Consider the following 15,626-nt stretch of genomic DNA (forward strand, 5'->3'; position numbering starts at 1 on the left):
TATAAAGATTTAAACCATTTTGATTTCATGGTTACTTGTGATTTCATGGTTACTTGGTTCTGTTTCATACTGTGGAAGTTTTTGATTAGTGGATCAATTGGCTTCTGTATAAAGATTTAATCGCACCCCTCTTTTTTTGTCCACTTTCCACCTCAATCCAGAGCAAGAAAAGTTGTTGCTTTTYAAACCATTTTGATGCAAAAACGCACTTTTCAAAGACAKACAATTCTGTTTTAGACAGGAGCTAAGCATCAATCAGACTCCACTTAAATCGCTGACTGTTTTTCATCTATATTGCAYAGTGGTATCAGTCTTGAYTGTTTTAGMTGTTGATTGTAAAAGTATATAACTGTGTTAGTTTTTGGTCTTAATTGCTCAAGACAGCTATTTCACAGTTATTTGCACAAGAGTTTTTTAAAGCATTGCAAGGTTTGGGTTTGGATASAGATATYAGGCTGTGTTTTTCARATTTTGGTCATACMTTGAATGGATATTTGAARCTTATATGTCGTTAAATGATTATGTGCTATAATGCACACAGTACCCTTGTGTCTGTTGTAATGCATGTATTTTTTTTTGTAATTAAGGACTACCATGCACCTCCCCCCCAAGAGTGATATGAAAAAATGACCTCTTCCTAGAACCACCTGCTGTAGCCTACAGAGCATAAAACATTTATTAATGACCNCCATGCACCTCCCCCCCAAGAGTGATATGAAAAAATGACCTCTTCCTAGAACCACCTGCTGTAGCCTACAGAGCATAAAACATTTATTAATGACCAGGTAAACATTATTGTTGTATCACGCCAAGACACTTTTTTTCCTCCTGGTGGATTACTTTTTTTATCTTTTTCCTAATGGGTGTTCATATTGCAAACCTTATGTGATGGCTTTGCAAATCCATCTTCCTAATAGGCAGATTGTTAGGTTCAGAGATGATAATGTAATGACAGATATTGTTACTAGAGAGAGTGATAAACGAACAATGTTGACTGCATTTTTCGACAGAAATAAAGAAGACGAGAGTGCAAGACAACATTTATATAAAGACTTTCCAAAACATTACACATGGAATGCGAGTGCACGTCGTTGGAATCAGAGAAAACAAGGATCAATGATAGGACGATTGGTTTATGCTAATCCCACCGAAGGAGAGCGGTACTACCTACGCCTACTTTTATCTCATATTAGTGGGCCTACATCTTTTAAAGATCTATTCACAGTCAATGACATATTATACCCGACATTTCGGAAAGCAGCACTTGAGAGAGGCTTAATAGAGACAGACGATAACTTATCACAATGTCTTGTAGAGGCTTCTTTATTTCAGTTTCCCAAAGCTCTGAGGAGGCTATTTGCGACAATATTAATTTATTGTGAGCCAGGAGATGTTCGCAAGTTGTGGGATCAGCATTACGATTCACTTTCAGAAGATTATAGACGACAATGCGAAAGTGTTGACCAAGTTCGGAATATGGTCCTAACTGACATCACAAGCTTTCTACAATCTATGGGTAAAAATCTTGATGATTTCGATCTTCCAAAGATAAATGTAGATACTAACTTACAATTTGGAAGTTTTCGTTAGGTACAAGAGGAATACTCCATAGTTGTGGAAGACGAACATTTACGTGCCCGAGAATCCCTTAATTTCGACCAAAAATACGCATATGATGAGATCAGGAAGCACATAGACGATGATCGTTCAGGAGTGTTCTTCATAGATGGTCCAGGGGGGGACTGAAAAACGTATTTGTATAAAGCATTGCTTGCCAACATTCGTTCTTGTGGTCTCATTGCTCTTGCCACTGCTTCTTCAGGTGTTGCAACTAATAATATGCCTGGGGGGTAGAACAGCTCACTCCCGATTTAAAATTCCCCTTAATCTTGATAACAACTCCATGTGCAACATAAAAAAACAAAGCGGGACTGCAAAATTGCTACGGGATGCAAAGATAATCATTTGGGACGAAGCGTCAATAGCTAAGAGACAGGCGGTGGAGGCGCTTGATCGAACAATGCAAGACATCACAGGGGTAACACTACCATTCGGTGAAAAAATAATGGTTATGGGAGGTGATTTTAGACAGGTCTTACCGGTCATGAGACGTGGAACCCGAGCACAGATTGTAGATTCAAGCCTACGAATGTCACCTCTTTGGTCTTCAATTAAAAAAATACGTTTAACTCTCAATATGAGAGCACGAAATGATCCATGGTTTTCAGATTTTCTATTACGAGTGGGTGATGGAGATGAAGAAATGATGGAAGAAAGCTTTATACGTATTCCCGATGACATGACCATTGCCTATACTGATAAAGATAAATCAAAGCATGATTTGATTGACGCAATATTTCCATCTCTGCAAATCAAAGGAACAGATTCAAACAATATTATTTCGAGGGCGATATTATGAACAAAAAATGAAAATGTCGATGAGATTAATGATCAGTTGATTGATAGATTCTGCGGCGATGAAAAAGTTTACTACAGTTTTGATGAAGTAGAAGATGACAGAAATAACTTCTATCCAATGGAGTTCTTAAACTCGCTGACTGTCAGTGGTTTGCCCCGCATTACCTCCGGCTCAAAATTAGATGCCCAATAATACTATTGCGGAATATCTATCCCTCTAATGGCTTATGTAATGAAACGAGATTGATATGTAGAGGTTTTCAACATAACGTAATCAATGCAGAAATAGTTGTTGGTCAACATGCTGGAAAGAGAGTATTTTTGCCGAGAATTCCTCTTTGTCCATCTGAAGATAACATGTTCCCCTTCAAATTGAAGAGAAAACAGTTTCCAGTCCGGCTTAGCTTTTCTATGACAATCAATAAAGCTCAAGGACAGACCATTCCTAATGTAGGTGTGTATCTACCGGAATCAGTATTCTCTCACGGACAACTTTATGTGACGTTATCAAGAGGGACATCACGTGAAAATACAAAGGTATTAGTAAAGCCTGCCAAAAAATTCAATCGTGATGGAGTCTACACATCAAACATGGTGTATCAAGAAGTTTTACGCGATTAATAAGGTACAAACGAGTACTTACTATTACACATTTTTTATAACTACGCTTGATATCTATACTATATTATAATCATAAGACATTTCTTACAGGGTATATCTATATATGGATGCTTCAAGTGGTATCTTCTCATACTCTGTATGTGTCGATTTATATTATTTTAGATGATTATATCTCTGTTTTGTTTAAACATGATTTTTGTTTTTTTTTTTTTTGTTTTTTTTGATCATGAGTTGCATTAAGTGAAAATCATTATTAAACAATCTAAGAATAACAATTGATGTGTGTTTGAAAATCCGTTAATCGTGCAATTATCTTTTCAAATCTTCGGTCAATCAACCGTAATAAAATTTGAAGTTTATAATGATCATAAACGTCATACCTTCAATTTACAAAAAAACATTCGCATTCCGCCGCATTACGCGGGTATCCAACTAGTATAGTATAGATATAGATAAGTACTACCTTTTGATGCATAAAGTCTTAAAGTCTTAAAAACAACTTTTAATACTTATAGTATAATAAATTTATGCATAAAGTCTTAACCTTTTAATTACAATATAAGAAGCTAAATGTACAACATGTGAATGCTACACTTGGAAGACATGTTATTACTTCCCCAAGGTGATAATTCAAGATTGGTTAAGGTTCCTTCTTTCCGACTATCTTTTTGATTATTCCTTCTTCCGGTTCGTATCCTCTTTTAAGAATCTTTCCTATTTCATCGCCCCACTACTAATTCCATTCAAGGTATTTCATCTCCATATTCACGTCTGTGTGTTGGATTAGGGTTCTGTGTGGTTTTTAAAACAGAATAATCCATAAGTGTTATCTTTTTTTTAAGGAGAGCATAAGATAATTCTGAATATGCACACTCGGGTTATGATACTGATAAGGTTGCTCAAGATGTCAAAATCAAGTTGTGGCATGTCCTGTGAATAAGGAATTTCAAGCACATGGGCCCATTGAACCGAGTGTGCTAAAATGGGTCCCAGGGCCGTAGATCCCTGGTAGACTCAAACCGGGGATGGGGGATGTTACTCAAACCGGGGTCGGGGTCGGGGATCCCCGGTAGAATCAAACTAAAGAATACTATTTATGGGGTTTTACCAGGTTTTGACCGAGGATTGCTAGAGATTTGACCGGGGACGGGATGATAATCCCCGTACCCGCCGAGGAACGGGGCCGGGGGATGCTACTACAAATCGGGGCCAGGGATTACAAAGTCCGCCCCATCCCCGCCCCGTTGCCATGCCTATCGTTGTATCTATACCATTTTTTTAGTAACACTTTCCTAATCTGACTTCATGGTATTTATTCAAACTGGATTCCAAGTCTTATATCAAAAACTAGTTTTTGGTTTCAATTTTATGATTGTTGAGTTGTTTATATCTGATTCTGAGTTTTGTTTAGATTTGTTTTTTGGTTGATATGCTTTAGTTTTTTATTCATCTTTTGGATGAAATTTTTTGTATCTTTTATTTGAAAACGATGAAGATTTATGAAGATCGCCATTTTGTCCTCTGAAATCCATGACCAACTCAATAGATTTAATCAACAAAACCATTCAGTTCTTGAATATTAGAGCATCTGGCATGACCTAACTTCTCTTATTTGTTTATACAACGATAATTTTAGAACTTGATTATACGACTTTAATTATTTTTCTATTGCAGGGAGGATCTGGTTACCTTAAAGGCATATGCTATCAGAATGTGAAAATGGATGACGTAGCCAACCCCATCATAATTGATAAGTTCTAACGTGATTCACCCAAAAGTTGTAAAAATCGGGTACAACTTTTTCATCTTCTCCTAATCTAATCAAACTAACCCAATGATTCCAACGGTAGAGGTACACTTTAGGGTAGGATGTACACAAGTCTTGCCTCTACCCCAAGGGGTGGATATATGCAAAGGTAATTATATCCCATATAAAGGTATAGTCTGAGAGTAAGATGTACACAAAATTTGCTAGTTGTCTCACCCAAGGGGTAGAGAGATTGTATTTGTGAAGATCCCGATCATCTTTTCCTGATCTGAAACATGAAATCAAGAAATCATTGCATATCATCTTCAAATTCTGCAATTTGATATTGGTTTTTGGACTGTCTCTTTGTTGGAATTTTTGGATTGTCTCTTTGTTGTTTGCTTTGATTTAGATTGGATTGGTGGCTATTTTGGTGGATTTGGCTGTTGATCTGGTTTCTTTTTTAGGGCTGCTCCATTTGTTTCATCTTGTAATTCCTACCTCTATGGATATGCTAAATTCATAAATGCATCACCTATGTTCACTTTGATTTAATTGTCTACAATTTTGTCAAAAACATTAAAGAGTTGCTTTATGTTAGTACTAACTTTTCTTTTTAGTAAATATTATTGACCTCCAAAAAGGTTACTATCGATAATTGATTTTTGCTAAATCCACAAGAATACGGTTTTAAAAAGTTGGTATTTTTGTTTATTTTCTTGATAGTTACCCATGTGTTTGATAGTGATTCAGCAAAAGGGGCTCTTTTTTGCCTGTTGGATTGGAGAATGAAATCTGGGTTTGGAATTTGAATCTCTAATAAGGTACCTCTGCACTTCCACTTACTGTTTCTTGATTGGTAACAAGGGTTTTTGATATATGGGTATGTTCTTTTATTTGATATTAATGCAATTTATATGTACTTTGATGAGGAACCTAGATGTTTATGAATGCCAAATGGGTGTTTATTTGGAAAATTGAAGTAGGATCTGATATAATTTTTGAAAATTCTATTGATCTTGATCAATTTGTATGTTGTGTTTGATTATTTTCTTGAATTTGAAGGTTTTCAAGAACTGGGTATCTTAGAAAAGGAGGGTTAAACTTTTTAACAACAATAGTCTGCAAGAACTATCTCATTTCCAAGGAGTTTCATCCCCTTTTTCCAAAATTTAAACTTTTTAACCACCATAGCCTGGGGTTTACAATCTCTTTTTTGACCAATTGCATATTGCCTATCTTATTGCACATCCCGTCGCATTTGTGCAGGTACATAGCTGGGTAACTAATATGGTTTGTTGTTTCTCAATATAAATGTTGGTTTGGAGACTTATGGTCATTTGTGATGGTTGCAGACTGTTATGGGTACAATCAACCATAACAAGTAGTTAAGGTGTATACTATTTGGACAATACCTTTGCATCATCGATATGAGTTGTATTTTTCTTTTTAACTTTAAAAGTAACATGCTCATTATTGAAATCCCTTTTTATAAATGTACTTTGGGTAAAACTATGTCTTCATATCTCTTAGGACCAGGAAGACGATTGGACAACTAGGATGGAATTGAAAGCATTTATCGCAGTTTGGAAGAGGGGGAAGGAGAAGGAGCCCCCAACTAGTGAACTCCCACCAACTGTGTTTAACATGATAAGTTTTTCTTCATTTTTGGATTAAATATTATTTACATGATTTCAATTATTTGTGTCCTACCTTTTGTAGATCGTCATAAATGCTTGATTCTTAACAAAACTGGTGCATAATATGAGAAAAAGAAACAACATAGCATCTTCATTTATATTTCAACTTCACATTGTTGTTTAGGAAATTTATGCCTACAGTTTGTTAAAATCATTCATTCAATTCCTGGGGTTTTAGTTTTGGGTGGTGGAAACTTTTTATTTTTCACAGTGATGAAATATTTTTTCGATTTAGACAAAGCTCTATTTTCTCTTCTCAAATATTTATTGTCATCCTCACCACTCTCGATTTGGTCTTGTGTGAACAACGTAGTTTTCTCGGTCAAGTTTTACAATCTCGAATGGGTTTTATTTTTCTGATCGAGCTTTGAAGTATTGAATTGCCTTCATTCTTGCTCAAAAATTGTTGCTTCCAACAAGGGGATACGAAATCATGAGCTTCATTTAAAAATAAATTTTGCACACTCTTCGGTAGAATTAAAGAGGCAAGATTTTTTTTTTTTTGATGAGATGCCTAAGGAATGTGATTTTATGGAGTGTCATTACAGTTGACTATGACATTTCATGGAATTTTGACATTAACCATTGTAATGGAATGCTATTTCAATTTGTTTGATTTTGGGTTTGATGATAGTTTTGAGCAAGAATGTATTTGGTTACATACATACTGTTTGATTTATTGGCATTTCTATAGTTGGGGATGGATAAATTCTATAAGATTCACCTAACATGTATGATGAAAGAAAAATGGGTTGTTATTGTTGGTCGAGTAATTTTAAAGGTTTGGATAAACGACTCGAAATTAAATCCCATATTAAGTGTGTAGGTGTAACCTTTTTATCGTTTAGGTACATCTTTTCCACTAAGACCTTGATTTTGAGTGAGATATACCGAGTATGTTTGAGTCATTTGGTTATCCGATTTACAATAAAATTAGACATCCCGCCGCATCGCGGGGACACAAAAAATTGACACTTTTGTTTATCTTTGATTGTTGATTTTCTCTCACAGTGATTTGATGATAATTCTTTTTAAAAGAAATAGTTGATGAACCGTCTTAATGACGACATTCTCTGTTTACAATACGAAATGCTTTGAGACGCGCAAAAAGGTCTGACACACGCGACCTACTTTTTCTTTCATCCAATCATGGATGAGAACGTGCCATATTTCTCATCATGGCCTTTCCTCAACCATCATATTTTTCCTCTCTCCTTCTACCTATAAGTATGGGATCTCTACCCTCATATTTTCTTTACGCTTACAAAAATCTTTGACGAAACTCTGCCAAAAAGAATTTGCAAGCAAGAACTCAATAACACTAAGAACTCGAATCCTTCGACCTTCTTCTCAAACTACTCAAAGGTCGATACTCATTTATTTGTTTAAACTTATAACTGTTCTTCTTCTTTCTATGAAACATATGCTTGAGATTTTAAGAACCTTGTTCTCTTAAAACACAAATAGAAAGATTAATAACACATTCTTATTCTTGGTTATAATCTTGTTTCAAAACCACTAATCTACTTGAAAAACCCTAATATCTCATTGTGAATTTCTCAAAAGAAGTTTTATTGTTCTAAAACTTAAAACGATAACAAATCTTGGACTACTAACAACTGTTTTTCCTTCTTATTTCCTTACAAAAAACAGACAATGGCTGCCAAGAATGTTAACTTTTCTGTTGAAGACATCTCCTTCAAGGCTAACAACTATGTTGCCTTGTTGGACATTCCAACAAACAAGACCATTTACGAGGATGTTGTTGCATTCCTTAGGATGTCCCCACTTTCCTTTGCTCTCAACCATGAATCTGTCATGGTTAAGGAGGCCCTTCAGCAGTTCTGGTTGATTGCTGAAGTGGTGCAAGAGGAAGACAAGCATGGTCGATAGGTGGAAAAAATCTCTTTCACCTTCAATAGGATGACCGTCAGCTTTGGCATGACCACTCTAAGGCACGCTTACGGTTTCCCAAGGGTCCCTTCAACAGCGAACCCTCCACTGCCGAGATCATCGCATGTCTCGATGCCATTGCCTATCAATGGCCACTGAAGAAGGACTCCAGCGAGCCCCTCAAGTCGTTGTCCAAGATCGAGAAGAACAGGATGTCAGCAGTCTGGCAATATCTCTTCTCCCACTTCATCCAGTCTATGGGTGGAAAGACTGGTGGATAAGATCAGGCCTCCCAAGTCGCTCTCATGATAGGAGTATTAGTGATTCAATGTCGCGCAATCAACTACGCTGCTGTCATTTTCGATGACCTGGCGCTGAAGCTGAACAAGCGCCAACGAGAAAAAGTGGTGCCCTACACCAGGTTCCTTTTAATGGTCTTCGCCAAGATCTTTGGCTACAAGTACTCAAAGAAAGGTAACCTCCCAGTCTGCAGGCTTAGATCCAGGATTCTGGATCACAAGCTTAGGGATGGAGATGTTGCACTCTCCTCAGTGGTGTAATTCTCCTTCTTCCTTCTTTCTCCTCCTCAGGTGGTGAAGACAAAGGCAAACCCCCTGCATCTATCCCGGCCACCAAAACCCCTTTCTTCCAAACGTTCTTCACAACCGACTCTTGGTTCTCCTCAGAGAGCCAAGAAGGCCAAAAAGGGGATAGCCACATCTCTGGCTGTGACCTATCAACAAGTCTCAACTATTAAAACAAGCCTTACCCCCAAGGCACTTTCTGCTAGCTTCCCAAGCTCTTCAGTGATCCCTGACATCACTGTCGTATCAGTGGCACCTACCCCAACCGCCTTAGTGACTCAAATCACTGAAGGTGTGAATATCAGCGCCGCCACCGCTGAACACCCACAAACTCCCTCAACCATCTTCTCCTCCCCTCTATCATTGGTCTCTACACATGTCCATGATTCATCAGTGATTGTCCTCCCTGATGACGAGACACACACCACTGGACCTAAGGTATCTCCTCTCAAGACTACTCAGCATACCGGTGCTCATCCTCACAAGTGCACCATGAAGCGTACCACCGATAATCCTTCGGATGTTGCTGATAACCCCTCAAGTATTCCATTTTCCTACCCTTTCATTTCTTCTAACCCAGATCTCCCTTTTACTCACTCTCCTTCCCTTTCAGGTCCGTCTAAGGCTCAAGAGGAGTACGACAGGGTGATGGATGTCAAGCTCATCCTCCCAACTGTCGAGACTATTCTAAGAAAAATGAACGAAGTCCATAAGGACATGCCTCGCAAGGAAGACGTTGTTATGGACCTCTCAACTGTTAAGGCTGAAGTCCAAGATGTCAAGAGCCAGTTCTCCATTCTCCAAGAGGCTGTAAGAGTAATGTTGAAGTTATAGCTGCTCTCACAAGCAGGGCTGATGAAGCACAAGCTCAGTCTCTCCAGCAAGCAGAGCTCTTACAATAAGTCATGCTCGCTCTTCGCCAACCAGCACTAGTGACTCCCCCATCTTTCACCACTAATGACCGTACTCAGTTTCATGAGACGCGAGAAGCAACGAACAGCCTGGCCAGCGCTCTGACGCGGCTGGAAGAGATGATGGTCCTCCAGATTCACAGTGTAGACCAACTCTCTAGCATATGCTCTCAAGCCTTAGCCAAAGAGGGGGAGATAAGGTCCAACGCTGCTGGACCATCTGCTGAAACTTCTGCTCCAACAACCCAAGACGCTAAGGCTGAAGCTTCTAGAGCTAGAGCTGAAGCTGACGCTGAGGTTGTCTACAATATTCCAACCTCCAGTGAAGCTGCTATAGCTGAGGACGCTGATGTCATTCGAGCTGAAGCTCGTGATGATGACCTTCCCATCACCTCTACACCTGTTGCTGGTGATGTGGAAGATGAAGATGATGATGAGGAAGGTGATTCTCCTGATCTCCCTGACTCCAATAGCGATCTAGATGACGACAATGACAATGATGATGAAGATGACTTCACCATCCAGTTCCAGCGTCCAACCACTCCCACCAAAGAAGTTGCCCTCAGGGATTCCGCATCCCAGGGGGAACGAAGGGAAGAAGAGTCAGTGCCTTAAAGGAACCAGGGACCTACGTCGAAAGGCAAAGGTGGCGCTGAAGAAAGGAATTTAAAGGTACTTTTCCAATCCTCTGAACCCTTATATGAATACATCACCTCTCAGGTAGTCATCACTTCCATGTATCAACTCGAGATACCATCCCCTACCTGCGGTCGGCTGGAATGGGTCCCTGAGAACCCTATCCCTAGAACTCCCACCGACCAGCAGATGACTCAACTCAGGGAGTCACTCGACCAAACTAGAGTAAAAATCTCTCTTCGTATCTCTAGTGGTGGTGAGTTCCACTTCCTGACTGAAGCTGAAAGACTCGAGGCCTTAAGAGTTGAAGAAGAACTAGAACTTCAAAGGAAGTAGACTGAGGACAGCCTAAAGCTGGCCAAGTCTCTAGCTGAAAAAGTTTTTCCCAAGAGAAAGTCAAAAAAGAAGGTGACTGCTGTCCAAGCCCAAGCTAAGCTCCTATCTTTAGTAGAAGCTGAGTACGAGAAGAACCTGAAGCTAGCTAAGCGGGACAAGCGCTGAAGTGAAGCAATCATGAATAAGAGAATCAGTCCTCACCTAATTAAGAGCGTCAACATCAGCGGACGATCAAAAGACGGTAGGATGTTGCTCTGCATGCTCATCACCAGGGACAATCTTGATGTCGTGACCGAGTACCCCTCCTATCTAAGCGAGTATGGATACATTGAATGGATGGAAATCAGACAAGCCATTCAGCGTTCCAAATCCAGATATAAGTCGATTATCAAAGACATCATCAGTGAGCTGATCAAGAAGGTGTCCAGGTATGTCGCAGTCCCTGAAAGGCCAACGCGGAAGAAATGAGGAAGAAAAAAAAGACCCTCAAGTTCTAATGATGGACCATCCCTAAGGAACAAACATGAAACAAAGTTCTCCTTAGATGAAGTCCTGATGGATTCTGTGAGTCCAGACATCTCTATGCTGAATCTTACATTGCCAGCAAAGGGTCCTTATGTACCCAACACTGTGCACTTCAAACCTGAGTCAGGAGTTATATTCCTTGACTATGACGGTGAAGTAAGATTTCAGAGAATGTCTGAGTTACATCTATGACCTATGGAACACCTCATATATTAGGTTCTGGCTAGATGATGACTTAAGAGGCAGAGTTATGGACCGAAAGATAAGAAGGGAATTTCTACGTCGAAAGGAGCGTGGAGAAAATGTACCAGGTAACATCAAGTTGAGTGACTTAGACTAGTTTATTTCCTTTGTAATATTGTCCATGTACTGTAAACTATATCCTATATGTAATTTCAATGATTAGTCTTATATTTTGTAAGTCTAGACATGTATTGAAACGCTTGTAATAATTCCCTTGAATTTAATATAAGTATTTTCTGTGCATCACTGAAAAAGATCCCTGAAAAGAGTAATAGGGATACAAGTCTATGAGTTCCAGTGTTACTTTTACATTTATTGACAATCTATAAGTCAGTGAATATGGTTTCAGTTTCAGTTTCCCTTTTTGTAATTTTTCTTAGACTTAAACTTAAGAAAATTTTCTAAGTAAAGACTGACTCACTGAAAAAGATCCCAAAACAGTTAAAAGGGACATGTACTTTATGGGTAACTTTTTCCTACTGTTATTTAATAAGACAGCTTTCTTTATGTTGTCTTGTTATCATCAAATAGAGGGAGATTGTTGATCCTCTCTCTCTATCTCTCTCAGTGATTTGATGATAATCCCTTTTACCTTATACGAAATATTTTATGTTTTTGTCTTTCAGTTCCAGCGATCATCACTGAGTCTGTTTAGTGATCGCTGAGAACATGTAATGTAAATCCATCAGCGACAACGATACTTCAGGAAGACAAAAATCACACCAAAGAACCTTCAGCAAAATTCGAAGACTGAAACTGAAGATTAGAGACGAGCGAGTACGTGATCTGAAGCGGTATTCAATGATTACAACCTGGTCTACATATGTGTGAAGACTGCCCAAGCTTCAGCGAATGCTGAAGAGACCTTCAGGTTATTCCAGCATTCAACGATCAAAATAAGATTGTTGGGCACGATTCCTTTTGTCTTGTCCTTATACACACAAAGGACAATCCCATATCCTTTCTAAAGTATAGTACGGTACGGAGCCGATTAGTTGACTCTACTACCCACCAACATTGTGAAAAGATGTCTGCTCATGAATAGGCTTTTGTAATGAATTCCGTAGCAAATGACAAGTCTTTCTCTAAAGGATTGACACGTGTTCAAACCCTACTACGTTGCATTAAATGTGCATTTAATGCAATGGGTATAAATAGATGAGTTCCATCTCCATGCAGAGACACTCTAATACTTACTTTTGAACCTTAACTTATGTTCATAAGTAAAAGAACACACATTTAAGAACACAATACACTTATTTTCAAAAGCAAGTTAGAATCCCTTTTTGTATTCTAAATAATTCTTTCCCAGAAAGAACTTATTTTCTTCTAAGTATTTTACAACAAATCTTTTCTCTATTTGCTAAGAACTAGTGTGCAACTTAGATTGTTTAAATAAGTTATTCATACCTTATCTTTCCGCAAACAATCTTGTAAAATATGTATTGATCTTTCTTTATCAATATATATTTTAAATTTGAAAAGTTTAATGTGTTTGTATTCATCCCCCTCCCCCTTCTACAAACTGTTATACACATCTTGTAGACCCTAACGGGACCAACATTGATCGATATATTCACTTGCATCTATTCAAATTTTATGATATATAATGTTAATGTTTTAAGCCGATAAGAGGGTTGATGTAGTGGTTTTAGATACCTGAAGAATTCATTCTTATTGCACTCATTACTTCCTTGTTTCTGTGATTAAGCATTTTGTGTAGGGTATCATGTGTGTATTACTTTTGGCAGATACCAGCAACCGGATAAGAGATTTAATAAGAAAGAGCGTTTATTGAGACTGTTGGTTGGTTTCAGAAGTTGTCATAGTTTTACTTCTTTTTGTATGTTATTCTGATGGGCTCTTTAGGTTGATGTTTTTTTTTGTTTTTTTATATTTATGACATTATTAGATTTATAGTTTTTTCAGGTTTTTATTTTTTACATGTACTCCTTATATATTTCTTTGATGTGGGGTACACACTTAAATGTTGCAACGAAAAGATATAGCTTATTGAATTTTTGCTTGTTGCTTGCCTAAAAGCATGGTTCTTCTTTACCGACTCGCAAAGAAAATATTTTGTTGCATACCTATTACCTAAAGACTGTAGGCATTGTAGGTCTTTAATTTTTTTTATCTTCCAAAACAATCGATTATTGCTATGAAGCATCATATAACCCTTTTCGGTTGTATCTAAGTATGATGGCAAGTACAACTTTCAAAGAGTATCTGAGTTCCGTTTCTGTCCAATAGAACACCTTGAATTTCTAAGAACTTGGTTGGACAATTACTTAAATGGTGAGACAATGGACCACATAATCAGAAAGGAATATCTACGTCGAAATAAGCTTGGAGAAGAAGTACATGGTTACATCGACTTCAGTGACTTAGAATAGCTAAAACTTTCTATCTTGTAAATCCTGTTTTCCTTATCTTTTGCTTTCAGTGTACAACTTATATGTAATAGGTCCAGAACTTATTGTTGTAACATTTGTATCTTTCCAATGAATAATACAAGTATTTCTCCAGTATCACCGAAAAAAACCCCCTGAAAAGAGTAATAGGGACATGTATCTATGAGTTCCAGTTTACTGTTACATTCACTGACAATCTTCCGTCAGTGAATATGCTTTCAGTTTCAATTATCACACTTGTACTTGTTTTTCTTAAACTTGTAATTATTTACAACTTAAGAAAACTTATATAAGAAAACACTGAAAAAGATCGTAAAATAGTTAAAAGGGACTTGTATTTTACTTGTAACTTTTCCTTACTATTGCATCTTATGCAATTTTCTTTATGTTACTTTGTCTCATCAAATATGGGGAGATTGTTGATCATCTTTTATTGATTTGATGATAATCCCGTTTACCTATCGAAGTATAGTGTTTTTGTTTATTCAGTTTCAACAATCATCACCGAGTCTGTTCAGTGATCGCTGAACATGCATTGTAACTCTCCAGTGACTCTTATACTTCAAGAAGACAAAACTCACATCAAAGAACCTTTAGCGATGTCAAAGACAAAAATTGAAGATTAAATACTAGCACGTTCGTTATCTAAAGCGGCATTCATTGATTACAAACTAGTCAACATATGTGTGAAGACCGTACAAGCTTCAGCGAATGTTGAAGAGACCTCCAACGTCATCCCAGCATTCAACGATCAAATGAAGTTTATCATGCATGTTTGTTTTTGTCTTGTCCTTCCACACAACAAAGACAAACCCATACCTTTTCTAGAGTATAATACTGTACGGAGCCACTCAGTTGACTCTAGTGCTCACCAACTCGGTGAAAAGATGTCTATTCATGAATAGACAAAATGACTATTCACTGTAGCAAAGAACAAGCTTTCCTCCGAAAACTTGACACGTGTTGTGTACCTTCTAAATTGCATTTAATGCAACATGTATAAATAGCTGAGTGTTCTCTACTTAGTTATCTAATCTTTCTCACTCTTTACCCAAGAAGTTACTTCTCTCACTACTCTCTCTCTGAAGAGAAAGAACCACTTTGAACAAGTGAAGAACACATTTCCATGTCTTTGTTTCTTACAACAAATCTTTTCTCTTTGCTAAGTGTATTTGTGTGCATCTCTAGATTGTTTAAATAGGTTTCTTTACCTTATCTTTTCCGCAAACAATCTGTAAAATTTGTATTGATATTTCTTTATTGATATATAATTTTTAAAAGTGAAATTTTATGTGTTCGTATTCATCCTTCCCTTTCTACAAACTGTTACTTATAAACTCTTGTAGATCCAGCTGGGACCAACAATTAAGAGTTGTGAGAGTAGAAGTGAGGAAAACCTTTCTTATTTCCTAGCTTGTATTTCTGTTGGATCAATTATCATTTTAACGATCAATTTCTTTTGACAATTTAGAAGATATGAGAATAGAAGTGATAAATGAGGTGTAAAGAAAAATGAATGAGATGTCACAAGCTATATATAGTGATATTTTGTGTACTAAAAGACAAAGCAGTGGTCAACTATGGAGGGCCGGACGCCC

General features: G+C 37.5%; 2 protein-coding genes across 2 annotated transcripts; both read left to right on the forward strand.

The window, feature by feature from the left end:
• The first annotated feature begins 888 nt into the window (after nt 1-888).
• Nucleotides 889-2,419, forward strand: LOC112520008. Its single transcript, XM_025128313.1, has 2 exons — nt 889-1,554; nt 1,823-2,419. The coding sequence occupies exons 1-2, from the start codon at nt 889-891 to the stop codon at nt 2,417-2,419; spliced, it is 1,263 nt and encodes a 420-aa protein (XP_024984081.1).
• A 7,449-nt stretch (nt 2,420-9,868) lies between these two features.
• LOC112520009 (ribosomal L1 domain-containing protein CG13096-like) lies at nt 9,869-10,489 on the forward strand. Its single transcript, XM_025128314.1, has 2 exons — nt 9,869-10,244; nt 10,296-10,489. The coding sequence occupies exons 1-2, from the start codon at nt 9,869-9,871 to the stop codon at nt 10,487-10,489; spliced, it is 570 nt and encodes a 189-aa protein (XP_024984082.1).
• Nucleotides 10,490-15,626: the final 5,137 nt, after the last annotated feature.

Source organism: Cynara cardunculus (assembly GCF_001531365.2).
Source record: "Cynara cardunculus var. scolymus isolate 2C chromosome LG 10, CcrdV1, whole genome shotgun sequence".
Taxonomy (NCBI): Eukaryota; Viridiplantae; Streptophyta; class Magnoliopsida; order Asterales; family Asteraceae; genus Cynara; species Cynara cardunculus.